Source organism: Larus michahellis, chromosome 9, assembly GCF_964199755.1.
Source record: "Larus michahellis chromosome 9, bLarMic1.1, whole genome shotgun sequence".
NCBI lineage: Eukaryota > Metazoa > Chordata > Aves > Charadriiformes > Laridae > Larus > Larus michahellis.
This window is the reverse complement of record NC_133904.1, coordinates 43,737,232-43,764,525: the sequence shown is the minus strand read 5'-3', so window position 1 is coordinate 43,764,525 and position 27,294 is coordinate 43,737,232. Positions and strand designations below refer to the sequence as shown.

The following is a 27,294-nucleotide window of genomic DNA, read 5'->3' as shown; positions in this document are numbered from 1 at the left end:
TTGCTGAAATTACAGTGCCTTTCTTGAACTTCTTCAAGCCACCTCATGCCCAGACTATTGCTAAGGTTTAGAGAACCGAATACACGGTACTCTTTAAAGGGATGTGGGGGAAAGGGCTGGAAGTGAACCTAACACAAGGAAACCTGGAATGGGGAGGAGGACTACGAATGCAACTTTCCTCATCTGCAAAATCAATTCAAGTAAAATTGAATAAAAGAACAAGATGACGTCTCCCTCCTACATTGCATTCCATTCTTCATGTATACCGACAGAAAAAGGGTAAGCATGAAAAATAGCTCTATTTTCAGCCACACAAAGATGAAAGAAGTTTGGGGATATATGCAAAAGAAGTTATAAGGCTGACTCCAGCCAACAGTTTTCTACTGCCTCAAACCTTGCATGGTCTCCTGCAAGGGGACTGGCTCTGCTGGCAGCGATAAACGGGTTGGAGAGCCCTCTTTGGGGGCACAGGAGTGATTTTTCTACTGGCATATGGGCAGGTTGCCTAACTATTGTTCCTATATCGATACAAGAAGCATGTTTTCACGCAGACAAAGGCAACCTTCCAAACAGAGTTGAAAAGAAGATTATTTACCTTTCTGAACCAACAGTAGGTTTCACAGCAGGTACGTAATGGGACCCTGAAAAAAAACTTCGCTAATGAAACCCCCACCTCCACCAAAGAATTTTTGAAGGGTCATGCCTCAAACTATTCCTTCCTTTATTTTCCAAACATGATGTAGCCAACTGAAAATCAAATTCTCATTTAGTGCCTAAGCAGTGAATAATATTAATGCTCAGTTAAACATAAATAAAGATTAACTGCCTGGCTCATATTAATATATAGGAAGATCTGACACATAAATTTTAACACAATGCACCAGCACTTTCTTCATTTTAGTTTAAAATAAGAATTAGTAAAATCCGTCTATCAAAAAGGTTTTTAATAAACTCAAAAGTACATGGTATTTTTCCTATAAAGGGTAAAGTGTACATGAATACACCAACAGAGATGAAGGTAATTAAGAAGGCTCTTAAAAAATAGGAAAAAAGATAGGAAAACAACTTCAGTTAATTTTTCTTTTCAGGATCTAATTAACCTTAAAAGCTGTGAGTCTCCAGCCTTTCCCATGCATTTCAATGCAACAGAGAATGTCCCTTGCTACAAACTACAGGTCTGATTTAATGGAGTTTTGATTGAGGATAAAGACAGAAGAGTCAGTCAGTCTGTGGTACCCTCTGTTCACACTGAAAAGTGTCCAATTCCAAAGGCAAACGCACTCGGCTCAGTCATCCCAATTAAAGTGTCGGCTGCTATTCAGCATAAGCAAAGATAGCACAAAGAATCCAAAAGAATCAGCCATTACGGCATATTTACGGAGGCAGCACAGAAATTCATGTTGGCTAGGGACGGCAAAGGAAAAACACACGTTATTTGAACAAACACATGTACATACATATATGTATATATTTACATATGCAGAGCTCCCCCCCCACATATAACACATAATAAAATTATATAAAAAGGATAAAAACCCCCTTTGCTCTTTAGGTCATTCTCTTGAATCTTTTGCCCGTATGAAAATAAGCAGAACTGCAGCTAAAGCTGCGGTATTTGGCTGCTGAAACAGTATCTTCTTGCTGGAATTAAAAAGCGTTAAAAATAAATACATTTTCAAAGACCATTTTTTTCATGGGTGTCTATAACAGCTCATCTAATATGCACAGCACACAGAAACCCTGACCTTATGCTGATGTCAGCCTGGAGTAGCCTCTCATGCCTCTAAAGGAATTTCTGTGCTGAGATCAGGATCCAGCCCGATGCCGAGCGGGTCATACCCTGCAGCGGTGCCAGGCACAGATCTCCCACTGACATCTCTGAAGGTTCTGCATCACTGCTAGTGGCAGTCCGTTAAATTCAGGTCAAGTCACCTGAAATGCTCCAGCTTCCTTGTTTCCCAAATGCCTACCAGTTACTATATTTTTATCAGAAAGAATGAGAGAGACAGAGAGAGTTCCCTGCCAAAGGTTATCTCCAAGTTCATACTGTGTGTCCTTACGCTGCCACATCCAATATATCGTTAATGCCATCTGTTCCAAGCAGGCTTCCCTGGGACTGGTTTTGTGGGGCCAGGACGAATTTGTGCAGGCTGCTGCAGTATGGAGGACAAGCTGGGCTGGCACCACAGCTCTTTATGGACATGGCCAGCCTTCAAATGTTTGCGAAATGATCTTTCGAAGTTCAGCTTTCAACAGCTACTGTTGTTTTCAAGAGCAAAAGAGACAGAGGCGATCGGCGTCTGCTCAGCAAGAACAAAGCTCACCCAGCGGGCACCTCTCTGAACTCCTCTGTGCTGGCTCGAAATGCCGCAGAGAAGGCGAGGTACGCTCTGCTCCTCTCAGCCTCCCTGAACAGCACCAGTACTGGTGCTGGGGCCCTGAAGGAACCATCCCAGGGCTTCTGGACTAGCAGGATGTCCATGCACACACGGTCTGCCCACCCATGGGGATCAAAATTACTGTAATGCTGTGGCCTCCCAGTAGTGGGGGTGAAGGTCATTTCTGACTCCTCTTATTTGAGAGGAAATTGACTCCCAAAAGCTAACACAATACATTGATAAGGTCCTTCTTAAGCCCCCAAAGATCCATCTCCTATGCAACAGCTGGCATGGGATCACAATACAAGGGAATAAAATGGTACACAGCCCATGCTCTTGTGCTTGGGACAGTCATGGACTTTGCACCCTTTTAACTCTTTGTAACGCCAGATGACCCAGGCCAGCAGCAGCAGGATGCCACCCTGAAGCGTAATTATTTTATAGCTTCTATTTATTTTTCGGAATATCAAAATTTATGACAATCACTAAAGCAGATTGATTAAAACCTAAGCATCAACACACCACGATAGAGAAGCTGTTTTGCTGTCATCCCAAGGAAGCATCTATTTGCAAAGTACACGGCAATATCAAAGAGCTCTCTATTGATTAAACTTTGAAAATAAAATTGCACCACTTATCATATGCTGTTTGCAAAAATGCCAGTCATTATAATACTCACATAAGCATACTGTGTCTTCCCCCTGAACTCGTTAAATTTATTACCGAGACTCTATCCTGAGCTGCCTACATGTGGAAAAAATATCATTCAGATAACACATTAACATTCATAACCAGTATTTAAAGCTGTGCATGGTGCCATCTAAAAAGATAAGGGTCTTGTCAGCGTTTCCAGTATAAGCCTCATTTCAGGGGATGGGGGAAGGAAGTGGCAACACCCTCTTTCAGCTATTTTAAATGACACCAGCAAGAAGCCTGACATACAAGTTGTCAATCTAATTGCGTCTATCTTTCAGAGATAGGTACATCTTTCACCTCCACGTTCAGTTTCAAAAATAGTGAAATTCTTAGTACATCATTGTAAACTACCTGGCAAGTGCTATCATTCTGCTTCTGCATACAGCATCGCATCCCCCACAATTATAATTCTAGGTCTAAACCTTAAAATTACAAAAGCTTTTAAGGTATAGATCAAAACCGATATGACCACTTTCTCACAGGTATACTCGCACTCTACGGAATAAAGAAACAGATAAGCAAAACACCAGGTAACAATACAACAACGACGGCTTGGTCCATGACTCATGTTATTAGATGTTCCGGCAGTACAAAACACTAATAATACTGAATACAAAAGTTAACGATAAAAAGGGTAAAAAATAACAACGAAAAATGCTTTTTGGGGGAGAAATTTGTGGGTGCAATGCATCTGCTTTTGAGCGCAATTCCACTGCAGATACAGTGCAAGTTGTGATCTGCAAAATAAGACCCATAGGCTGTTGACGTTCAAGTGTTCTGTCAAAAGAGCAGGTATTTGTATCAGGAAAAAACCAATATTAGCAACAGTAAACAAGCAGTTGTCATAAGGAAAGAGAGGCTTCAGAAAACCTCAACGGCTCTAAAAAAGGAAGTATTGCAATGCTTATACTGGAGATGATCAGGACCACTGACGAGTTCATAGCCAAATAGCTGCAAAGGAATGATCTCATCCCTATATAATTCTAAGTGCACCGGTATCACCAGCTAGAAATAATGAAGCCAAACACTTCTATCTGCAAAAGCAACAGCAAGATTTCTAGTTAGAAAGCTCAAATGCTAACCAGCGTAGTGGTTGCAAAGCAAAAATACTCCGGAGCAAATAAGCACACAAATAACTGGTTTTGCCCACGGTTTTCAAGATTTCAAGCCAGAGTTGATTACCAAAGCTGACTAAGCTGTCCTCTGCTCCTATCAGCTTCACTTGATGCTCAGTCATGAAGCAGACATTAAAATCTCCTGCTGTGCAAAGGATTTTATTGATCTACAGGAAAAAGACTGCTAGATGGTAAAAAAAAGATGCCATAAAAACAATGGGCAGTTATTCATAAATCATATGCTTTGTAATGGAAAGAAATGCTACAAGTGTTACGGGCTACATACACACACTTTCGATCAAGGCCAAATGCCCACTCCCTCTCGCCAAAGCTGTTCCATTCCGCATGGAATCTAACGGACTAGAAAGACACCACACAAGAAACAAGGTCCCCCATGTGTGGCCGTTAGGACACATACCCACCCACTGACTGCTCAACAGATTCAGATGTCCCCTGGCATCCCCTGGCATTTAGGCTAGAAAGGAGATCACTAAGTATCTTCAGCATCCTGGGCCATAATGATTTCAATACAAAGCAGAAGTATTACCATAACTTCTTCCCTTCCTGTTGCCCTTTCAGTTAACGCGCCACGTTGGGCGCATCCCTGCTTTGCTTTGAAATGAGTCTATCAAGACAGAAATGTCTCTGAGGATGCCCAGGAAAACAGGGCCCAGGCAAACTGTAACGTTAAAAACTGAGATATAAAGTGATTTTAAGCACCATCAGAATTTGATCACTGTCAACAGGGGAGGAGATTCCGAGTATGCCTGTTTTCTACCCGACCACCTGAATCTCACCATAAAATGCCATATTAGATACTCGAGATTTGTGTGTGTTTGTGTGTAGCTCCCCGGAGTAGAAGTCAGCTGAAATCCTGGCCCCATGAAGTCAAAGAGCGATCTGTCAGCGGCTGAAGTCTAGGTCAGGATTTTATGTATGTTTGTATTGTGCTTTGTGCAATAACAACTCGGGGAGCTACTTCAGATGCCAAATAAATTTTAAGGTTTCCCCGGAGTTTGGAATTCTTTAATCTAAGTGATTCTCCCCAACATACTAATGCAAGCACCATTCTCATAAGTTCTAATCGTCTCATCAATTTCTTTTCATGCCATTTGGAGTTATACATCACGCTTCAAAGTCACTATTTGTAACCGACCGGCCTCCACAAAGAGAAATATTATAGGGTATTTTTCAGGTAAATGATTACTGCTCAGAGACAGCAAAGTTTCTGGCTAAAGCGATGTGGGAAAGACTGCAGGAAAGCAGGGAGTATTTTTCTTTAGTCAAAAAAAAAGAAGTCCTTATTTCTCAGAGACTTAACTTTTCTATCCTTGGAAAACCAGAACAGAAACCGTTTCTTCCTAAAAGCTACATCACTGTTCTTTTTTTTTTTTTTTTTCTCCCCCTGATTTATTACATCCCCTTTGCAGAGATAAACTGCTTGCTTTTTCAGTGTAATTTCTTCTTTCCTGTCGACTCAAGGCGGCTTCTTGGCCCGCGCTGTGTTGAGTGACAAGCCATAAACTACCTTCACCTCTGACACCAGAAACCACCATCTCAGTCCCGCAACCTCTTTTGCACCTGCGTAACTTTACACGGTGAAGTACTCACATTGAGCCCATGCAGAAAAAAGACCTTGAAACAGCCCTACAAACAACGGTGCGCGTCTGATCTGCAGTGAAAACGTTTTCAAACCATAGGGCTGTTCCAATGCGTTATTACTTGATATCGCAGGAGCCTGCAAACAACAAGTCAAATGCTTACAAGCACATCCACCTCCCTGCTCCCGACGGGCAGTTGGGTGAGCGGCCAAAACACAAATTTTCAATTTTGAGGCAAAGTCTGACGCGGATTTTTCTGATAGATAACAGTGGATGAGGCCAGGCTGCAATCTTTGCGCTGGCTGGGGCAATTCTCAGTCACTTACTTTCGTTGAAGAAGTGGGAAACTAAAATCCCTAATGGCCACCGCCTTTCATCAAATCTGGTTCGAAATATTTGCGAAGGGAGGGGTCCTCGGCTGACAGCCAGACATATACACATACATAGAGCACAGTTACGTTTCTCTTAGAAACCAGGTGAAAAACGCCAATAACTGCCCAAATTTTTCTTCAGTCAGAAACTGTTCACAAACATCTCATGGAATTAACTTAACGGAAGGAATTTTTGGGAACTCACGGACTCTGAAAAAATACTGATTTTTTTTCTGCTCATCTCATTTTTTTTCTGGAGCAAAATCAGAAATATGTGACCTCTGTGCATAATGACAACTCAATGACACAGCTCTCATTCCGAATGTGGAATATGAAATGCTCACTGTGAACTGCTCAAAAATAATCCTCAGGCCATGATTATTCATAGAAATTATTTGGTGAGTAATTTCAATTAAATAAATTCAAGGAATCAAGAAAAAGAGGCTAAACTAATAGAATGCTTTATTTATGATGAATAATTCATTTGGAGGAACTTTCCCCCCCACGCCATTGCAGAAAGCCAGCTCAAGGCGTAGGGCACTGGAGTTCCACTTAGGCCCTGTTTTGAGGTCTTAATTGGGGGCTTTCATGATGAATCACTCCGGGCTGGCCCTCTGCCCAGGACTGAATTTCACCCATTGCTCCTGCTTCTCACTTATTGCTAGATATGTCATTAGCACAGTGGGATTTGGATTCTTTCAACTTTACTGCCATAAAAATAATGATATGGAGAGATTTCATTATGTTTCTTTTACCACTAATAAATAAAGGGAAGAAACCTCTCGCATCAACCCACCAGACTTTCAACAGTGAACATTTATCATACCCATACCTCAACTGCATTATGCAAATCTGAGCCCCATTACTAAGGCATGTCCATTCAGTAAAGCAAGAAGACCTGATAATTTCAACAAGACCCTCTGAACAACTGAAAACACTTGTGTGCACTTGCGCTTGCACGATGGGACACTTCCAGTTAAAAGATTCACAATACATAACACGCAGATTATGACTCCGAGGAAATTTGAAAAATTGCACTTATAAATGGTAGCGGTAAATATTCCTGTAGGCATTCACTCATTTGAAACGAAAGGAACAGTAAATCCTTTGCTGTTTTAAGCATGGAAAAAAATTTTTTTTTTTTGTTCTTGATGCTCGGCAATGTCATCACAGAGTATCTATCATCAGGAAGATTCATCTCGCTGTTCCTATCACAGAAAAAGACCCATTGACATGATGAAATAAAGCACTTCCAAAAATATTTAACCCACTCAATAAGACCTAAGTGCATTCTTTTAAGTCAAACATTTGTTCAAAGATCTGATCCAAATTCCACTGAAATCCGTAGAAGTCCTTCCACTGACACCAAAGGGCTTTGGATCAGACATACTACTTTGCTGAACAGGATGAACACGTCCATAAATATCAACTGTCTTACAGTACTTTGCTGGATCCTATGCTGAAAGGTGTGTGTGTGTACACAAGGGGAGGGGAGATTTGTTTTTCCATGCAAAAAAGAAAAAACAAGTGGCTAAAGCTAAAATAAAGTGCATTGTTAATTACCTAATGGTAAGTCTGTCATTATCCCCAGCGCACTTGCTACCGGGGATGCTTTCAGGCTGACAGCTTCTATATCTCATTTCCTGCTGGAACCAATATTACTGGTATTATAACTCACAAAATTCACTTCTTATTTTTAAGAGAGTTAGGATTCCATGTTAATGATACAAAAAATCAGAAACTGATAGTTTTACTGTTGTGTTTTGCACCACCTGTGTACAATCGTGCTGTGCTGTTACAAAACAGATTTCCCCAGATACACTGAAAGAAATCATGGCGAAGTCTCTCTGCAAGAAATTATCTTGAAATTAGATAATGGGTCTCAGCAACATGTACCCTTGGCCAGGATCTGAGTGCATGCAGGAAGCAGCCACTGAGGGAAGAATTACAAAGCAGGTTGATTTTAAGTCGTAGCTCATTGAATTCGTCTATGTATACAGTAGGTAATCATGAAGTGTCAGTAAACAACATTCTGAAGTAGCCCATGGCTCTCCAGATGCTTGAATGGTTGGGGGAAACGGAGCTAAAAAATGCATCTCGAAACCAAGGAAATTCATTATGGGTAATAGCAAAGGCCATTCCTGACCGCCTGCAAACAGCAGGTCAGTAGGTACCACGCGTTCAGAAGCCCCTGTCACTCAGCAGTGCCCCTCTGCCCACGGACTGGCGCACCCACCAGCTCTCCTTCCATGGAGACTTCGTCACAAACATCCCTCCTCTGCCTCTCGCGGGCACGCATCGCACCAGTTCGCTGTTGCTGGGCAGCACGGGCGAGCGGGGATGGACGCCAGGGCCACGGAGAGCAGAGCCTGCCAGTTCCTTTCCCCTGGTCTTTCACGCTCACCCTCCGTCACTCATCCCTTGCCCATCGCTTGCCCAAAGAAAGAAAATAAAAGCCAGAGCCTCCTCTTTCACCGTCTCCTTTACAGCATGCTTTCCAGTGCTGCTGGATGAAATAAAACCTTGGATTACAAGTAACAATTATTTTGCATACTGCTCACTGCTAAATCTGGAAACTGTTTATTTCCTTAATAATTACTTTTAAGTGAGGCACAAAAATATCCCACTTACAGTACAGGAAAGAGTCCAAAAACATACATACTCACGGAGGGAGAATTTCTACGGCTACAAATAGGCACACAAAGGCATGCAGAGAAATATTCCCTTGGAAAGCAAGAATGTAGGGAACTTGTTGAATAGTAACAATGATTATCTCCGAACCCCAGAAGCTGACATGGAGTAGGCATCTCGTATTATGCAGTTCAGGATCCCAGAACGAGGAACACATGAGATCACTAAATACCTACGTTTATAAATTCCCATCGTTTCACCACATCAGTCATCATGTTTTGTTCACAAAAATCAATATTGGCATCTATTTATACAACACAAATAAATCCCTCCTTACCCACCACCAGCACCCAGGCTACCTTGACAGTTTCTAATTATCAGTAAAACTTAAATCTTGCCCTCCATCCAATTCACGGAGATTTTTGCTTAGTTTCTTGCTGCATTCTTTTCTTTATTCCATGAGACTTGGTGGATATGTTCTTCATTTATATAAATTGATAAGTAAAGGTGCATAAGTAGCGTTCAGATTCTATCTGAAGACACAATGTGGAGAGAGAAAATCATCTCCGCATTTCCAGACTTATTCTGCTCCTTGATATTTGCTGTCACAGAAGGCCAACAGCATGGTGTGCACTAGGCAGGAAGGGTAATGATCTGTGCCAAATTTTATGTGCTTATGCTTCATGCCATGGTCTGACTTTTATTTTTCCCTGCCAGCAGATAGCTCAAGTGGTGGCTTTAGGACCATGCAGGAGCCAAGAGCTGCTCTGGTGTGTGCACCAGCATAGGGCGAACACAGACTGTTTGAAGTTGGTGAAGTATTTAGTTCATACTTGCTCTGCAGCGGTCTGGGAGTGCCCCCATGGGAAACAGGTATGGGATAATTAAGGGCACTTAAGCCAGCAGACAAGGATATTACAAGGACAAAAATCTCAAACTGAAGGTAGCCAGGTGCAGAGTTGCAGAGAACGCGCAATTTTTTACCTGTGGGAGATGAAAGCTGCTGGAACAATTTATCAAACATTATGGCAGATTTTCATCGTAGGCAACTGCTAAAACATGTCTGGATACGTTATTATTTTTTCATTTTTTTGTTTTGTTTTGTTTGTTGTTTTTTTTTTCCTAGGAAGTATGATCTAGTTTAAACAGGAATTAATTCCAATTTAGCTGATGGCCTGGGTTATGCAAGATCCAAAAGCCACAATGGTGCCAGTAAGCCTTATAATCTAGGTTGACATTAAGTTTATGAATCTGTACTCAGTCTTCATAACTTTGCTCCAAAAAGGAGGATGAGGGAACACAGCAAAGTATTTGGGAAAAAAAAAAAGAAACCTTCACAATGCTTACAAATCAGGTGTAACACTGAGCTTTCCCAAACCCTCGCAGGCTGCTGTATCAACCTGCCTCCTGGCCTTCCATTCCTGGAGGCTCCCAGATAGTCACAGCCTGAAAATGTTCCTGCATTCAACATGCAGAATCAAAAGGCAGTAAAACAGGTGGCAAAAAAATAGCTCTTCTTTTATACTTTGTGTTTTTAATTGAAGGGATTATAAAACACTTCAGGCATGCTGAGAAATCATGACTTTATTCCTAAATAAAAAGCTGTAGCTTTTTTTTTTTTTTAAATCCTTGTTCCTCCGCCTCCAACAGTGGTTATTATATGCGTGCATTTGCAGTGTAATAGAATCAGTATCATCTCTGTGTCGTATTACTGTTGCAATCCCCTAACATGCTGTTCCTTCCATCCCACATGAATCTGGTAATTACTGCTGAGGCGTGCCATGCGTACACCTCCCCTTCCCGGGCAGCGTCAGCAGTTACCACAAACACATTTCCTACGTTCTAGTAAACACGGGCCAAGCGGGACAGTGTACGCTGCCCCATGAGCCAATTCCAGGACATGATCCTTGCTCACCAGCAACCAAACACATCACTGAAACTCACGGACACGAAACAAACGTACGCTGTGAGATGAGAGGAAGATGCACTGGACTTACTTCTGCCTTCAGCTTGGGCTGTGCGTTGCAGGGAGCCCTGTGAGCGCTGGCTCCGCTGCGCAGGGCTGCTCAGGTGAGATGCGCTAAAGGTAGGTTTTCTAGCAACGTGTGCGCGCCTCCGTCTGTGTGTCAGTGTGGGCAGGTGCGTGTGAATATCCTCCCTTCAGAAAAGCAAAACAAAAAAATCAACCTGGGTCTACTTTTACCTTCTCTTTTTAGGCTTATGCCCCTAGACTGTGTTAGAAAGGTCTGAAAGTAAGATTTGGTATTTCTGTAGCTAGCTCAGTTTTGCTCCCCCAAAACCATATGCTAACATTTAAAGCAGAAAACAAGCAAAAAACCTTGTAGAAAAAAATCTGTCTGTTGGTGTATTGGTGTTGTAAAACCCCAGACCTGCTACATACATCTTGCCTGATCTTAACAATCTCTGCTCCTGAATTCAGCTGCATAAAGAGAGTTAGAAATGGAGCAGCTCTGAGTGCATTTCAGAATCCCAATCTTGATGAAATTCATGCAGCACCACACCAAAAGCATGTTCCAGTGTGGGATGCTCCTGCTTTTTCCACAACCTCTTCAAATTTTAGGTAGGGAAGTTGCAGCTGCTCCAATCCCAAATGCAAACTCCAGCACTATTGCTACCTGGCAGCGCTGCAAAGGCATCTGCGCTGGCTGCTGTAGCATGCTACCTTTTCCGATCTCAAAACCCTGTAAGAACAGAAAATAGATTCCTGCTGCTCCTAAAATGGGGGCTCTGATACTTAATGGCTAAAGAATAGCACAAGATGACAGTACCACTTTTGCCAAGTCCAGCGCTCTTTTGGCAGCAAACCTCTACACTCTAAAGACTGAAGTGTTTATAGTTCCCTATAAAAAACTGGTAATAATGCACCCTGCCATATTAGCACTTTAAAAATTCATTGTGGAGTGTCTTTTTATTTTCCCACTGTGAACCCAAAGTTTTACCTTACAGATAAAGATCAAGAGCAGCAATCCTTTCCCATCAAACAGATCTGTGCCCAGGGCATGGTGCTTAAGCGAGGTCACAATAACCCACATCCAACATTTTGTTCTTTCTAAATGCAGCCAAAGGCTATACCGTAACACAGCAATTTGGCAGCGGGGCCAGTCTAGCCAGTGTGAACGATCAGGTTAGATGTGGTCTTAGCTGCTCAGCACTCGGGTGGGCTTTCGGGAGCGTGGAGGGAGGGATGCAGGCACACGACTGCCGTTACCCGCCAGCCCAGTTTGGTGGAAGGGGATGAACTTCCCCGAACGTGTAGAAAACGCCAACGCGCTGGAGAGAGCTCGGCACGACAATGTGGGGAAAGGAGTTGCTGCAACCGGCATGGGGGATAGATGCTGATGCCAGATCCGGGTTTTGCAGCACCCCTGCTCCGAGAGCCAGATTGTGCGTGTGCGGTGCGTGTGTGGTGTGCGGTGCGTGCGTGTATGTGGGGTGCGTGCGGTGTGTGTGTGCGCTTGCCGGATGGCTTCTGCCGAAGAAGCTGCTTGACTTGCTCTCGGTTTTGAGGGCACGGATTTAGGGACTCGGGGCTAAAAAAAAATCCTCCGGACCCAGGTAAATCCGCTTGTTACCTTATTCCACTCCCCGGCTCCGGGTCCCCGCGCTGTCCTGGGCGCGGCGCGGCCGCAGGTGCTGTCAGAGCGCTCCGGCGATGCGCAGCCGAGCCGGGAGCGGAGCCGGCTGCGAGAGCCACCGGGAGCCGGGGGGACGGAGCCGGGTGGGGGGAGACAGAAGGGGTGAGGGGGGCTGGGAAAAACGTGTCCCCCCCGCCCCCGGCGTGACGTCAGCGCGGCTCCGTGCGGGGCAGCCGGCAAAAGCCCCGCGCCGCGCCGCGCCCCGCGCAGAGCCGGAGCTGCCCGCGCTCCCGCAGCGGCGCCGCCGCCGCTCCTCGCCGCCCCCCCCCCCCCGCCCGGCCCAACTTCCCCGCCGAGCCGCGGCCGGGACGGGACGGGACGGGACGGGACGGGACGGCGGCTCCTCGCCGGGCTCCACCTGAGGCGTGAGGCGGGCGATGCCTCTCGCCGCCGGGCGCCGGGACGCGGCGGCGGCGCTCGGCGGCGGCCCCTGCCCCTGCTGCCCCCTCGGGCGCCCCGAGAGCAGGTAGGAGCCGAGGAGCGCCGGGCTAGGGGAGCGCGGTGCGGAGGCGCCCTGTTGCCGGGAGGGGGGCAGGGAGGGTTTGCCGTCATTTATTCTCCACCACCCGGGTTTAAATGCGGACGGGGAGCGGGAGCCGGGAGCGGGGGCTGCCCCGGGCCGGGCGGGGAGGGACCGCTCTGCCGGCGGCCGCCGAGGGGTCGGGCGGGGGCAGGCGCTGGGGACCCCGGTTTTCTGAGAGCTCCCCGACGGGGCTTCCCCCCACAGCAGCTCCGCAGGCGCTTTCCGAGAGGAACAGGAGGAGGGGGGGATTTCAGAGGAGTTTCGCAAAGGGCTGCCTTGCCGCCCCCCAGCCCCCAACCTTGCAACCTGCTTTGCCCTCCCCTTGCAGCCTCCGCTCCTGGCCGTTTTCACTGGGGACTTCTTCTTTCTCTCCTTACCTGTCTCAAAAGGTTTGACTGTAGGTACTGAAGCGGGGATCGACGGCGCATAAAGATGCTGAAGGGTGTTTGGTTGCTCAGTTTGTTAACAGTGGCTGGGATCTCGCAGACAGAGAGTCGCAAACCTGCCAAAGACATTTGCAGCAAGAGCCGCTGCCCTTGTGAGGAGAAGGAGAACGTGCTGAACATTAATTGTGAAAACAAAGGATTTACAACCGTCAGCCTCCTCCTGCCGCCACCGTCCAAGATCTACCAGCTGTTCCTCAACGGGAACGCGCTGACCCGCCTGTTCCCCAATGAGTTCGTCAACTACTCCAATGCCGTGACCCTCCATTTGGGCAACAACGACATGCAGGAGATCCGCACAGGGGCCTTCAGCGGCCTCCGCACCCTCAAGAGGCTGCACCTCAATAACAACAAGCTGGAAGTGCTGAAGGAGGACACGTTCCTGGGCTTGGAGAGTCTGGAGTACTTGCAGGCCGATTATAACTACATCAGTGCCATTGAGGCGGGGGCCTTCAGCAAGCTAAACAAGCTCAAAGTGCTGATTCTCAATGACAACCTCCTGCTGTCCCTGCCCAGCAATGTCTTCCGCTTTGTGCTTCTCACTCACCTGGACCTGCGGGGCAACCGGCTGAAGATGATGCCTTTTGCTGGTGTTCTGGAGCACATCGGAGGCATCATGGAGATCCAGCTGGAGGAGAACCCTTGGAACTGCACCTGCGACTTACTGCCACTCAAGGCCTGGCTAGACACCATCACCGTGTTCGTGGGTGAGATAGTCTGCGAAACCCCCTTCAGGCTTCATGGGAAAGATGTGACCCAGCTCACCAGGCAAGATCTTTGCCCCAGGAAAAGCTCCAGTGATTCAAACCAGAGGGAAAAACACCCTGTCCTCTCAGACCCACACATCTCGAGGCTATCGCCCACAGCCAACTCTGCCATCAATCCTACCAGAGCCCCAAAAGCCAGCCGGCCACCCAAAACCAGGAACCGCCCCACACCCCGTGTCACTGTGTCGAAAGACAGACAAATATTCGGACCTATCATGGTTTACCAGACAAAGTCTCCTGTGCCCATCACCTGCCCAGCTGGCTGCATCTGTACTTCACAGAGCTCAGACAACGGCTTAAACGTGAACTGCCAAGAGAAAAAGATAAGTAACATCTCCGATCTCCACCCTAGGCCAACCAGTCCAAAGAAACTTTATCTTACCAGTAACTATCTGCAAGTCATTTATAGAACTGATCTCGTAGAGTACAGCTCTCTGGATTTGTTACACCTAGGAAATAACAGAATTGCAGTGATACAAGAAGGTGCCTTTAAAAACCTCACAAGTTTACGTAGACTTTATCTTAATGGCAACTACCTTGAGATTCTGTACCCATCTATGTTCGACGGGCTGCACAGCCTGCAATATCTCTACCTAGAGTACAATGTCATTAAGGAGATCCTGCCACGCACCTTTGATACTCTGAGTAATCTTCATCTGTTATTTCTTAATAACAACCTGCTCAGATCCTTGCCTGACAACGTCTTTGGCGGCACTTCCCTCACCAGACTCAACCTTAGAAACAACCATTTCTCACACCTGCCTGTGAGAGGAGTCTTGGACCAGCTCTCGGCGCTAATTCAGATAGACCTCCAGGAGAACCCTTGGGACTGCACATGTGACATCCTGGGGCTGAGGAACTGGATAGAGCAAGTCACTAACCAGAACAACCAGCAGTCAAATCCCCCTGTAGTTATCAATGAAGTCATATGCGAGTCTCCCACCAAGCACTCCGGAGAGCATCTGAAATTCCTGAGCAAAGAAGCCATCTGCCCAGAGAACCCCAACTTGTCAGATTCTTCTCTCCTCTCCATGAATACAGATACGCCCCATCTCCTTGGTGTCTCGCCCAGCTCCTACCCGGAAATACACACTGAAGTTCCGCTGTCTGTCTTAATTTTAGGCTTGCTGGTTGTGTTTATTTTGTCAGTCTGTTTTGGGGCAGGCCTGTTTGTCTTTGTCCTTAAGCGCCGGAAGGGGGTGCAAAGCATGCCCAGCAGCGCAAACAACTTAGATATAAGTTCATTTCAGCTCCAGTATGGGTCTTACAACACCGAGACCCACGATAAAACTGAAGGACATGTTTATAACTACATTCCCCCTCCTGTTGGACAGATGTGCCAAAACCCCATCTACATGCAAAAGGAAGGGGATCCAGTTGCCTATTACAGGAATCTCCATGAGTTTAGCTATAGCAATCTTGACCACAAAAAGGAAGACCCCACCAGTCTCGCATTTACAATCAGTGCAGCTGAATTACTGGAAAAGCAATCCTCGCCGAGGGAACCAGAGCTTCTGTATCAAAATATTGCAGAAAGGGTCAAGGAACTCCCCGCCGGAGGATTAGTTCATTATAACTTTTGCACCTTACCCAAAAGGCAGTTTGCCCCTTCATATGAATCAAGACGCCAAAACCAGGACAGGATAAATAAAACTGTTTTATATGGAACTCCCAGAAAATATTTTGCAGAACAGTCTAAACCCGAGCATCCTTTACTCCAAGGAAAGCTACAAACAGAACCAGACTACCTCGAAGTTCTGGAAAAACAAACTGCAATCAGTCAGCTGTGAGGGGGGAGGTGGGAGACAAAATTTTTAAATGAGCTCAGCATCACGTTTGATTGAGTCTGAACTCAGTGCTGATGTCATTTGTCGCATTCCCAACATTTCCACTTTTTAAATTAGAGAGGGAGTGAGAGAGAAATGGAACCCTTACAGCATAGCAGGGAGATGGTGTTGCTTTTGCAACGTTCCCTTTAAGTTATTTCTGGCTCTCTCTCCTTTTGACCCTTCTGTAGGAACTGTCACTGCAAATGTATGTTTCTGTAATAGATCTTGCATAATTCTTCTCTAATTGAAGGAAATGAGGAAGGGGGTCTTTTGAGTTTTCTGTTGGTTTTTTTTTTTCTTTTCATGTCAAAGTGGAAACTTATTGTATTATGTAGAAGATCTCCAAAGATCTTTTTTTCCTGGACTATGACTTTCTTTTGTAAATAATAATATACAGTACTGCTGTTTCAATTACCAAGTATAGCCACTGGGCGTCACTTTTTTGTGTTAAAGTGCCTTTGCACTTTAAGTACATTATTACTTAATTGTTGCTCTTAGCTTTGATAAATTGAACCTATTTTAATGTGTTGTATTTTTGAAATTAAAAAAAAAATTGTAAAATAGATCTGTATGTCAGCTGCATTAAATCAGAAGGTTTGATTTCTAGGAAAGGTGCCCTTCTTTAAATGAATCTAGTTCTAGGACCTTACAGACTCAAATGTAAATTATTGGGGTATTTTTTCCCTCTAGGTTTGTTTAGAGTGATTCACTGAGAGGATTTAGCAATGGACTAGAGGTTATCAAATGCCTCAGCTGGGAGTAACAGCTCATTAATAAAAGACGTTTAACATAATATCACAGTGAACTGAACAATTAATGTCCTCCTTAATATGTGGCGTTGCAGCTCTAACACAGTAATGTTCAGTGGTTTAAGATTATTTTCATACTTAAGAGAACATTACTCATAATATTTTATGCATCAAATTAGGTATTTTTATACATTTTGTGACAGAGTTTATATTTGTAACTTTTTTGGACTGCAATTAACATGTCCTTTTCCTGCCAGATACATTTTTTTTTTTTATTTTTTTTTTAATAAGCAGGGACACCAGCAGGGGTCATCCCACACCTCATTAAATTTATTAACATACAGGCAAATGAACCAATGCCAAAAGTAAAATTTGAACCTGGGTCTCCGGAGCCCTCCAACTCGAGGTAGCAGAAATCAGTATGTGCGTCACACTAACTTTCAGGAGCCTGAACTACGTCAAGTTTTCAGTCTCTAAAGCAAAAGTAATACTGCAATAATTCTAATCTACCAGAGAAAAGTACAATTAAGTTCCTTATCTTAAATTTTATAAAACGTTTCAAGTTAACTGAATTCCATTCTCAACATTGGTTTTCTTAAGCCCCGCAGTGAACAAACGCAGTAAGTCGTCTCCTTTCCCCTTAACTCAGGCCTGTTTTACTTCAAGCTTTGCGTTATCACCTTCGATTTACAGTTCCTTCCTGGAGAATATTGAAACCATTTTTATTAACAAGTACACAGTCAAACTTTATTAAGCCTTATTAGCTTCTAAATAATTTTTAGATGCAAACATTATTGTGCCATTTAAACAAACAGCCCTTATTTACAACAAAAACAGTTTTGTTTTGTCTATTGTAAATCCTTATGCAACTGGGATGGTGATCTGCATATAAAGTAGGCCAGGCTTTTCAATTCCTTATTAAAGCAATTGATGGAGTCTGAAAGAAGCACACTGTTTCCTTTTCATAAATAGGTTACTGCACATAATAATCCTTTATTATCATGCGGAGATTGAAGTGGCCTCTGCTGACTGATTTTTAGAGCTTTACTATAGTTAATAATACAGTATCTACAACTTTGAGAAATTTTCAGCAATAGCATTTGAGCTATAAATAACTACAATCAATGTTGTTCTAATCAGGACTTTGCCAAAAGGAAGTTGCTTTATATTTAAGAGCTAAAGAGGCTTTGCGTGTATATTGCCAGCTATCTGAGTCATTCAGTAAACTGTCTGCTAATGATTTATGTGACATCTGAGTACATTAATATGCTAACATGTCAATTCTTTATGTTTAGAGTCCATAGCATCTATGGCTGTTCATTAGATCAGGTTTAAAACTGAAGTGCTACAATGAACTGCTGCAGAATCAGTCTTCAAAATGGTCTCACTTCAAGAAGGAGGAGGCGAAATGGTATCGCATTAGTTGAACTTGGAACGTTTGACTGGAATAGCATCCATCTTTGAGTGAGGTACTTGTGCGAAAGCTTCCAGTAGTGATTGTCTTATTATGGCTCCTTTCCCTGGGTAATTAAAAGCATCTATTACTGAAACCTTAAGAAAAGTATAAGTATTATTTTACAGTAAAGTTATTAACTCTTTCTAGGTATGATTTTAGTATTGCCTGCAAAGCAAGTACCATGTTTTATCTGGCACTCTTGCAGCTAGGATATTATTATTTATGATTCTCTAGTGAACCAGAACCAATTACAGGGTTTTTGCTCAGAAAACTGCTGATTTTTCCTACAAAAATGTTTTCAATTTTCTAGTGTTTGCAAACAAGAGGTAGAGAAATGATTCTTTTAGTAATTTTATCTTGCTTATTTTTACTGTTTCAGTCTCAGACTGTCTTAACGTGTTTGCTTTGGTAGCACAGCCATATTTTACAGAGGTTGCTGTTGCTTTACATTTCCTTAGCTTTCCTAGTGGAATTTATTTAGTGACTAGATTTTATTTTGCCTCACCAGTACCAACTTAAAAATCGTTATTGCTGTAGATCTTTTAGGTTTGTTTTTAAATCCTTCAGCTGACATCTATTAAGAAATTCTTTTCATAGTGTGTCTAGGTGAGAGAGAAGGAGATTTTTTTCAGTTACACTTAAAGAGATTTGTTTAACAGGGAAAGTGTGTCGGCAGCTGCTGTGTGGAAGGTCTCTACAATTCTTTAGCTGTGCAGTTCTGGAAGCTGCTGCTTGTTAGGGGAGAGCTGCTTGCCGGAGTTATGGCTTGATAATGAGTCCGAAAAAATTTTCCTTCATAGTTTGAAAAGTCGAACGGGGAAAATTACGTAACCAGGTTAACAAAGTATTTTTTTTTCCTCAGGAAAACGGGATGCAAATATAGTTTTCTTTCTTCACAAGTTTCCTTTTGTGAAAGTGGACATAATGACCTTTACAGAAACAGCAGCGGTGCAGACTGAAGCGCTGTTAAAACTATGCAGTTATCTCCAGTGAAAATGAGGGGCAGTACACTTCCAATGCATGAATACATTTCTGAAGAGATCTTTCTCTGTAAGCATGAAGTTTAGCAACGATCTTAGAAACTGGATTTCAATAAGTAACTTCAATGGCAAAATGGGGAGAGATGCTAACCTTACACTAGTGTGCCCAGATTGCCCTACAGTTCCTAGACAGACATCTGGGACGATGCTGTGGCTTTGCTAGCAACAGAACACACCCAGAAGATGACAGGTTAATTGCCTTCCCCTTTTTTTCCCCACGAAGTGCCACTTTTTGCAAAAGGGTCCGTACTTTCTATCTCTCTGGGTTCTCAGCTCTGCTGCAGAGCCACTCCAAATGCCCATTGGTAGCCCTCCTTTCTGCAGCCTCTCTCTTCCATCAGATTTCATCCTTTTGGGTTCCAGCATTTGCTCAGTTCCTACCTCACCTCCATTATCTGCTTCTCAAGCCCTCACCACGTAACGCCCCAACCTTTCCCCTCATATCTGTCCCCCTAGGCTCTCCTTCTCTTCTCTCGCTATCTCTAGAGGACCGATTTCAGCCTAGAAGGGAAGTGATGTCCCTGCTCCACTGACAGCTCAGCCCTTACCTCCTCCTGTGACATTGCTGAGTAGCCCCATGTGAAATGAGGCAACCGATCCCAGTGGTGAATACGCTGGAGAATACGTCTGCATAGCTCTTCCCCCTTCCACTCGTGGAGCGGAGGAGAGGAGGATCAAACAGCGTTTCAGCTTCCACGCAGGATTTCCCGTGTGCCAGCCCTGGCTATGCAAGCAGCATTTCTGAGTAAGAACAAATGGATGAGCTGTGCGAAGCTACTGGTATCGCATCCCACTCTGCTGTAATTTCAGTGAGCTGCCTGCAGCGTGGGCTGATCTTGCCAAAATTAGCCACTAAAATTTAAGACTCAAACTGGTTGTGTAGGGGTCTCTGGAGTAAACAGCAAAAATCAGGCAGTTCAAAGGTGATTTATTCCCTCCCAAACTATGTGGCACCAATTGGGCTACAGATATGCCTGCTTTTTTCCAGTAACTGTAGAGAAGCTAGATGATGAGCACTGATTAGAGAGCTAATTCCCACGCAGCTGCAGTCAGCCCAGCCTGATCATTTTCTAGCGTACCCACATGCGACATACCTGGTCTGCTGAGTGTCCACCCGTCTCTCCCCCAAGAAATTTCCGTTCTGTCCATGACAGAAATGTTCCTTGTGGATATACAGTAGGATTGAGTTTGGTTTTCTTTTTCTTCCCATCAACACTTGAGTTTGTAAAATAAAAATCAAACTTTTGAAAGTTAGAAGCTGTAATTAGTAGTGTCAAAATAAGGATACCAACAAGTTAAATTGCGTAAATAAAAGTCTTAAAGAATACTGATCTTTATAGGAGTACAAATGCCATAATTTTAAACTGCTCATGAGTGAAATGAGATACTGGAAATGTTAATGAAACGTCTTAGGCTTTTACAGGCTAATCACTGATACAGTTTATGATTTTTCATATTACTGTTTTTGCAGACAATAAATGTCATTTAACAGAGAGAGAAGAAAAAAAACCCTATTCCCCAAAGTCCCTCCCCCAACCGTACAACTCCAAACCAATAGATAAATTAACTTATGCAGATGATGTGACATTTCTTGTATTTTTCCCTTCACTTTTTCAAAGTGTTTTGTCAGAGAAGTACAAAAGTTATTCTTTTGTAAGAGGATCATTAAGTCTGTTTGGATTATTGATCTCATAGCTTTTCTGGGCACAAGGCCAATCATTTTGACTAAGGTTTTTAATCCTAGCTAATGAGGGAGGTGGATTAATGAGAAGGTTTTTGTTGTTTTTTTGTTATTGGAGGGTTGGTTGGATTTTTTGAACCAGTAGATTGACATGTTTATGAATACAGATGAATAGATCATTTTGAGTGAAAGAAATGTTGGAGCTGCAATCGGAGATGCAGTCATTCTAAAGACCGAATAGACTCAAGAGTATGAGTGAAGTCTGAAAAACAAGACATCATAAAACTGGTTTTCTTCCTGAGATGATAAACACAGAGGGCTCTCGTTTGAGTACAGCAGCGGCTTTTGTAACGTGCTGTTAAACATTTGGAGGGATGAAATTAGAGGCCAGATGCACCTCCATTACCTTTAAGGATGTTCAGGTAACTGAAGTGTTCAGAATTTGGTTCTCATCTCTGATTGTTACCCTATTTGTGCATGCATCTAAATTACCACTGCTAATGGTAATTTACCCCTGTGCTTGAAAAAGTAATCAAGATGAAGTTTGGAAGAGCAGAGTTCGTTGCAGTATTTCCAAATCTTTTTTATCTCTATTTTTAAAAATACAATGAATTTACCATTTGTGTAAATAACGCCATAGTCTTTCAACTTCTAAGGCCCTTTGTAAAAACCAACTTTTCAGCAAACTCTTCAGATCAATATATGCGGCTAGTTGCAAAACAAAAGCAATGCAAAACATTGTTGCTGATCTTAAAAAGGAAGGTGGCACTACCATTCAGAAAGCGAGATAACGTAAACCCGTATTGGCAGTATAACAGAAATAACACCAAAATCACCAAATGCCTGCAATATGTCATCAGGATTCTTTATGGTGACAGAACAAGTACAGAGCTGCGTCTTAGCAACACAGATTCCTTGCATCTCCTTTCCTCGCCCTGCTCGTGCATTGCTCCCCAAAGCCTGAAGTGTTAGGCACCAGTTATCTGCTGCGTAGGAGGCAGTACAGCCATTTTAAGAATGCTGTCTGCATTGGAAAAGGCACAGCTAATGTATATAGACCTGTTGCAGTTATCTCCTCTTGAGATAAGACCCATTTCCATACAAAAGCCTGGAAAAAAAATCCCCTCGAGATCACCGATAATATGACAGAGTCTATTTTAAGACGTCTTGATTTTTGTTCTGAGAGCCTCTCGTCTGAGAGGCAGAGGAATTGGAGTTGAGGCAGTTTTTTCCCATGCTATGAACTTTTTTCCTTCTCCCCAGGGATTTGTTACTGATTTGGTACATGCCAGTATTTTAGCTGGACAGCTAAAATGAACAGAAAAATCTGAGAGAACTGTGAAAATGTAATGACTACGCTATGACTACATGTAATTCTCTTCTAATCACAAAAGAACAAACACAATTCTGAAGCAAAGCTGTCACAGAGGCTTTTAAAGGTTTCGGGGTACCGTCACATCTGAGCGATTCAGGTGTAGATGCAGAGTACCTTTGCTAGCTTTACACCTGAGCCGCTCCAGTGGAGTCGCCTGGCCGTGGCACCCGGGACAAGAATCTCACCAGGGCAGCCACTGAACTTACGAAGTGTGAGTGGCAGAGGAGAGAGAAAAGGGGTTATTTCCTCTTACCAGCACTTAAAATGCCATTTGGGAGTTTTCCAGGCTGAATGCTTACTCAACATAAATCCAAAGTGAGCATACTCCCAGGTTTATACCCGCGTCACTAAGTATCAGATTTTCAGTAATGTCCGAGTACTCCATGATGTGACCTTCTGGCTTAAAGTGTGGCCAAAATCTTAACAGCTGTCACCTCTCCTACTCCTAGGAGTAGGAGTATTGCTTGGTTTTGCTTGGAATCCCAAGGTTATGATATCTTTGCTAAATTTTAATTCTTGGTTATTCCTGACTGTACTCTTGCTATGGAGGGCAAATGGAATATGTTCAGCTAAGTCTTTGTTTTTCCTTCATCTTCTTTCACGAGGAGCCAAGTTCCTCAAGCACCAGGGCAGCTGAGGCTTGAAACGCTCAGAGTTTGAGAAACTCAGTGATCCACTCAAGTGAGCGAAGCTTTACTGCTCCCATCACGCCTGCCGCATTCTGCTGAGCTGTTGCTTCTATTCAGATGTATTCCAACTTGCAACACATACACACTAATAAGTATCTGTGGAAAACCTTACAATATTCACCTTACGAGCTTACTTACAACAGGAAAAAGAGAGGGGGTTAGAGGTTGGGAAAAGCCTTCCAAATTTTCTGTTTTTTTTTTTTTTTTTTTCCTGAAGGTTTCAGAGGGGCTTATTATGATTATTAGTGAATCAGAAGGAACCCTAACAACACTTGTGTGGGGTTTTTTTATCTTTTTATGCAAGACAGTGAGAAATAAAAAAAAAGGGAGGGGTGGAAGACAGATTATAATTGTCTTAACTGTCAAGATGTTAAAATTAGACTACCAGAAAGCTAAGGACTTTAGTGCTCCTAATTCAAAGAGCTTGCACAAATGCCTAGTTTTTGTAGAAGGCAAGTGGTACACGGACAGCTTTCCTAATGGCTAAGGGAACTGGACAGGAAATTTTCTTGGACAGCTGAGAAATCCCAGCCTTAAAGTTATACTAGATTTACTGCAATTCAGACATAAGCATGGCTCATGTGAAAAGACAATGATAGTGGGGAAAACGCTTAATGCTACAGTTCACACTTTAATTAGCGGTGTAGTTTTTTAGCTTGTGTTTTCTGAGACCATGTTTTCCATCCCATCTAACTCATAAGCTACTTACCAGAACTGAGTGGATAATTCGTATTTATTAGTGTGGCCTTCTTTTCCATAACGCAATGTTTACAAATTTGTTTGCTGGTGGCTTATGTTTTCCATGGCTTCTCATTCTCCAAATAATGCGTGGGAATAATTCCTAGCTGTAGAGTCCTAATGGATAATTCATAGTGAATGTCTAAAATTGAACTACCAAGGACTTTGTTTATATTATTGTATTTAATTATTTTTTTTTCTCTCGATAGGGAGGCAGTGGGCCTAGTTAAGAGCTCATTTGCTGGGAACTGAGAAATTAGTGTTCTCTTTTCAGTTCTGCCAGCGACCTTGCACAAGGCATACCTGTGTCCCCATGCTTTAATTTCCACATCATTAAATGAGGAGGATGATACTTTCTGCCTTAGTCTAGTGAGATTTACTGACGAGAAATGCTAGGTATAATTGTTTTTCAAAGCCAGTACTTATGGCTTTATAGCCTCATCCAAATACAGCAGTAGTCTACTGCTTCTTTCCCTGGCATATGTTATTCTGATCTAAGAAAGCGGTGTGTACATTTCAGATTTAGTTTGGTTTTATGTTTTTAAACCTTGTACAGGGAAAAAATACTATCTCCTTGTAAAAGGAGATGACATACACGGAATGAAAAAGAAAAAAGCTACCGTTTGTTTTAAACTGTTGAAAATGCAGAGCATCCCATCTCCTAAATTTTCTCTCTCTGGCTGAGTTGAAGCGCCTTGTCTGTTTCTGCCCTATAGAATCCTTTCAACAGTAGTTCTTAGCATGCTTGTTATTTTTTATTCACCCTTTTTCTGCATTAAGTCAGTTTGGCTGTTGCAGACAGATTTTATGCTGGCAAGTGAGCCAAAAGAGGCTCTGAGTGGCAGACAGCTGCTGAAATAAGAACCTGGCACTCTGGGGAGAGAAAGAAATTCATTCAACTTTCCTTTTCTATCTCTTCCCTGTACTCTCTAGCCTTTCTTTTTTTCTACTCTGTAGTTACTGTGATAATTCTCTTGCCCAGATAATGGAGATCGTGGGCATATTTTTCCATATTACAGCCCAGCTGCATACTGTAAAATCCAACTATTTGTGTCGGAAAGCCCACCATTTTCCACAGACAGTCTTCCAGAACGTACGTGGACAAGCCGTGCCTAGGAATCTGAGCATGCTTCCATGCAACAGGGAGCTGGTTTGTAAATGTAGGACTACACGCTACAAGAATCTGTGGCAGCACATCCATTCAATGCAACGGAGCCACAATTTCACCTCCACTTTTAAATCGGCTTTTGATTAACCTACTAAAATCGATTCCCTGGGGAGGTATGTTATTCTGGTTTAGGTTGAAATTTTGTGCCCATCTAAATTTTGAGACTGCTAAAACGGATGCTCTCACTTTCTTTGCTGATTCATAAAATGGACCACATGAACAATTGTTCCTGATTTCTGGACTGTAAATGACACGGGCTCTTTTTGGCTGGATGTGTTAAGTGCTCTAATCCCATGCACAATTTTATATTTCTAGATAATTAGCAGTTGTTTAGAGGCTATTTATCTAGAACATAAGATACATGGTACACCACAATATATTTCTAGCAGTGCAGTGTCAACCACCTGTCCTGGACCAGCAGAAGTACATCAAAAGCAGTTCAAATAGTCCTTCAAAAGATTTGTTCTCTTTAAGTTCTGGGAAAAATGGAGGTCATGGAATGTAAACATTCCATGATCCTTTTAACGTGTTCACCTTAAAGATTTTAAGTGTTAACTTTTCTATCCTAAGAATAACAGAGATTATTATTATTTAAATAAGGGTATCCAGATCCTTGGCTGCTGTAAATAGTGGTTAGCTCCATAAACATCCCTGTAATGGTTTATAGTAGCTGAGGATGCAGCCACTTTGTTTCGAAGACCTCTTAACCTAAGCAATCGACATTTACACCGATAGTGGATCAGCACTATAAGCAACACAGTATGTTGTTCACTTTAATTTCACTGCTTTAGAACCAATACGATTTGCTGTTGGCTTGGAATTTTTAGTCACAATTATAAAAAAAGGTATCTTTGAAAGTCCACCACCTAGATCATTTTGGGATGCAAATGAATAATTTCTGCAATAAAACTCTTTGGTTGGTACATTTATACATTTGGTGCTTTACAAACCGTTTTAGTTCTCAAGTCTTACAGTTAGCAATACAAAGTAGTGAGACAGAAAGGCGTATTTTTGTGTTCTCCATTTGGGACTCCTTACTTATTCTGAAAGATCAAAACTACTTAACTTACAAAAACTACTTACATACCCATTCTGCCACCCTCCGAGTTTGAATGTGAGTCTGTAATCAATGGCAACTGCACTGTAACAGCAAATTTCCTTTCAAAGAAAACTAGCTGTAGAGTCTTGGGACGTGCACAAAGTCACATTTAGAAAGTCATGTTTTCCCAAGAATGGCCACAGCTGTTTCTTCTTCTTTGTGAGCAATACATTGTCTTCATCTAAAATACATAACCTTATTGTCATGCAAATATTTATGCCACATTAGAATCAGGCTTGCTCTTTTCACAATAGATAAGCTTCCTGTATTATTACAGATAACGAAAATCCAATTTCTGAAAATGTTCTGTTATTGTTTCTTTTTTCCTCTGCTTTTTATTAGTGAAGAACTTGTAATTATTTGGTCTTATTCAGACTTTCCAGAGGAAGAACTGAAGTCATATTTCCCACACGTTGGGATTCTGATCATTGAAAGGCACTTCTTTCTCTTCTTTCTATTGCCTTTAAATAAAGGAATGTACTAGGGAAAAAGACTCAGCTCAGTCTGGAATGATACAAGTGCAAGTCAGGAATAATTGAAAATAGTTTTGATCACCCTTTGAAATCCTAGATTAAGCAGTTTTGCTAACACTCAAAGAAATTCACTGGAACCTTTTGATTTATTGCACAATAGGTAGAAAGCTTCTTTTCTTCTTCTTCAGGCTCTCACCCTGCCAATGGATATTTGTTCTGTAAGTAGCACTGACACGAAAAGTCTGAAGTTGTCCACTTTTCTCCCTTTGACCAACATTCCCTTGGTAAACAGAGTACCATGAGGAAGCGGTGTTAATCCTCTAAGTTTAGCTTTGTAAAAAAGCCACGCTGAAAGCTGTGAAAGCTTTGAGCAAAATTAACAAAACTTCGCAAGCTTTGCCAAGCATCTTTCCACAACACTTGCCATTATATGAGATTCCAATTTAATAATACCCATAACGGTTTCTTCCAAATTAATAAAATATGAATGCGGAAATAACAGGGTACCCTTAGCTCGAGTAACTCCATTTAGCAACATGGACTGCAATGTTGATTGCAATGCTGGTTCTCTGATCTGTTGAATTTTGCTTGTTAATTGAATTAATTGAATTGATAAATTGCATTTTGCTGCCTCTGGGCAGAGCAGTCAGGCTGGGTAAGGGCCAGGCTGCTTCTGCAAAAGGGAAGGAAGGGACAGAAGTGGAACCGCAACAGAGACACAAAAGCACAGCCCCGAAGAAAAGGTCAAGGCCACCAAGAAGGAGAGTACTGCTCTCCCAGGAGGGACCCTCACTCACACATAGAGACAGGCTCCTC

At 42.9% G+C, this 27,294-nt stretch overlaps 1 protein-coding gene and 1 long non-coding RNA gene across 6 annotated transcripts in view; one reads left to right on the top strand and one right to left on the bottom strand.

Annotated features, from left to right (window-relative positions):
• Nucleotides 1–12,704, bottom strand: part of LOC141748389 (uncharacterized) — a 38,416-nt gene extending 25,712 nt beyond the window's left edge. The window contains exons 1-2 of one of the 2 annotated variants that reach the window (XR_012588980.1): nucleotides 12,386–12,704; nucleotides 10,790–10,950 (exon numbers count right to left, since the gene is read on the bottom strand). This is a non-coding gene — a long non-coding RNA (uncharacterized LOC141748389). The remainder of the gene's footprint in view (nucleotides 1–10,789; nucleotides 10,951–12,385) is intronic. The other variant, XR_012588979.1, reaches the window with a different exon arrangement.
• SLITRK2 (SLIT and NTRK like family member 2) lies at nucleotides 5,477–16,803 on the top strand. Of its 4 annotated transcripts, none has more exons than XM_074600351.1 (2): nucleotides 5,477–12,368; nucleotides 13,361–16,803. In XM_074600351.1, exon 2 carries the CDS (start codon nucleotides 13,404–13,406, stop codon nucleotides 15,969–15,971), a length of 2,568 nt encoding a protein of 855 aa, XP_074456452.1. In that variant the 5' UTR covers nucleotides 5,477–12,368; nucleotides 13,361–13,403; the 3' UTR covers nucleotides 15,972–16,803. The 4 variants fall into 4 exon arrangements, with proteins under 4 accessions (XP_074456452.1, XP_074456454.1, XP_074456451.1 ...); XM_074600353.1 differs by having other exon boundaries at nucleotides 10,464–10,862; XM_074600350.1 differs by having other exon boundaries at nucleotides 10,465–10,878.
• Nucleotides 16,804–27,294: the final 10,491 nt, after the last annotated feature.

Excerpts from the sequence above, each read along its gene's own strand:
- SLITRK2 (XM_074600351.1), top strand. The coding sequence starts at position 13,404 with ATGCTGAAGGGTGTTTGGTTGCTCAGTTTGTTAACAGTGGCTGGGATC.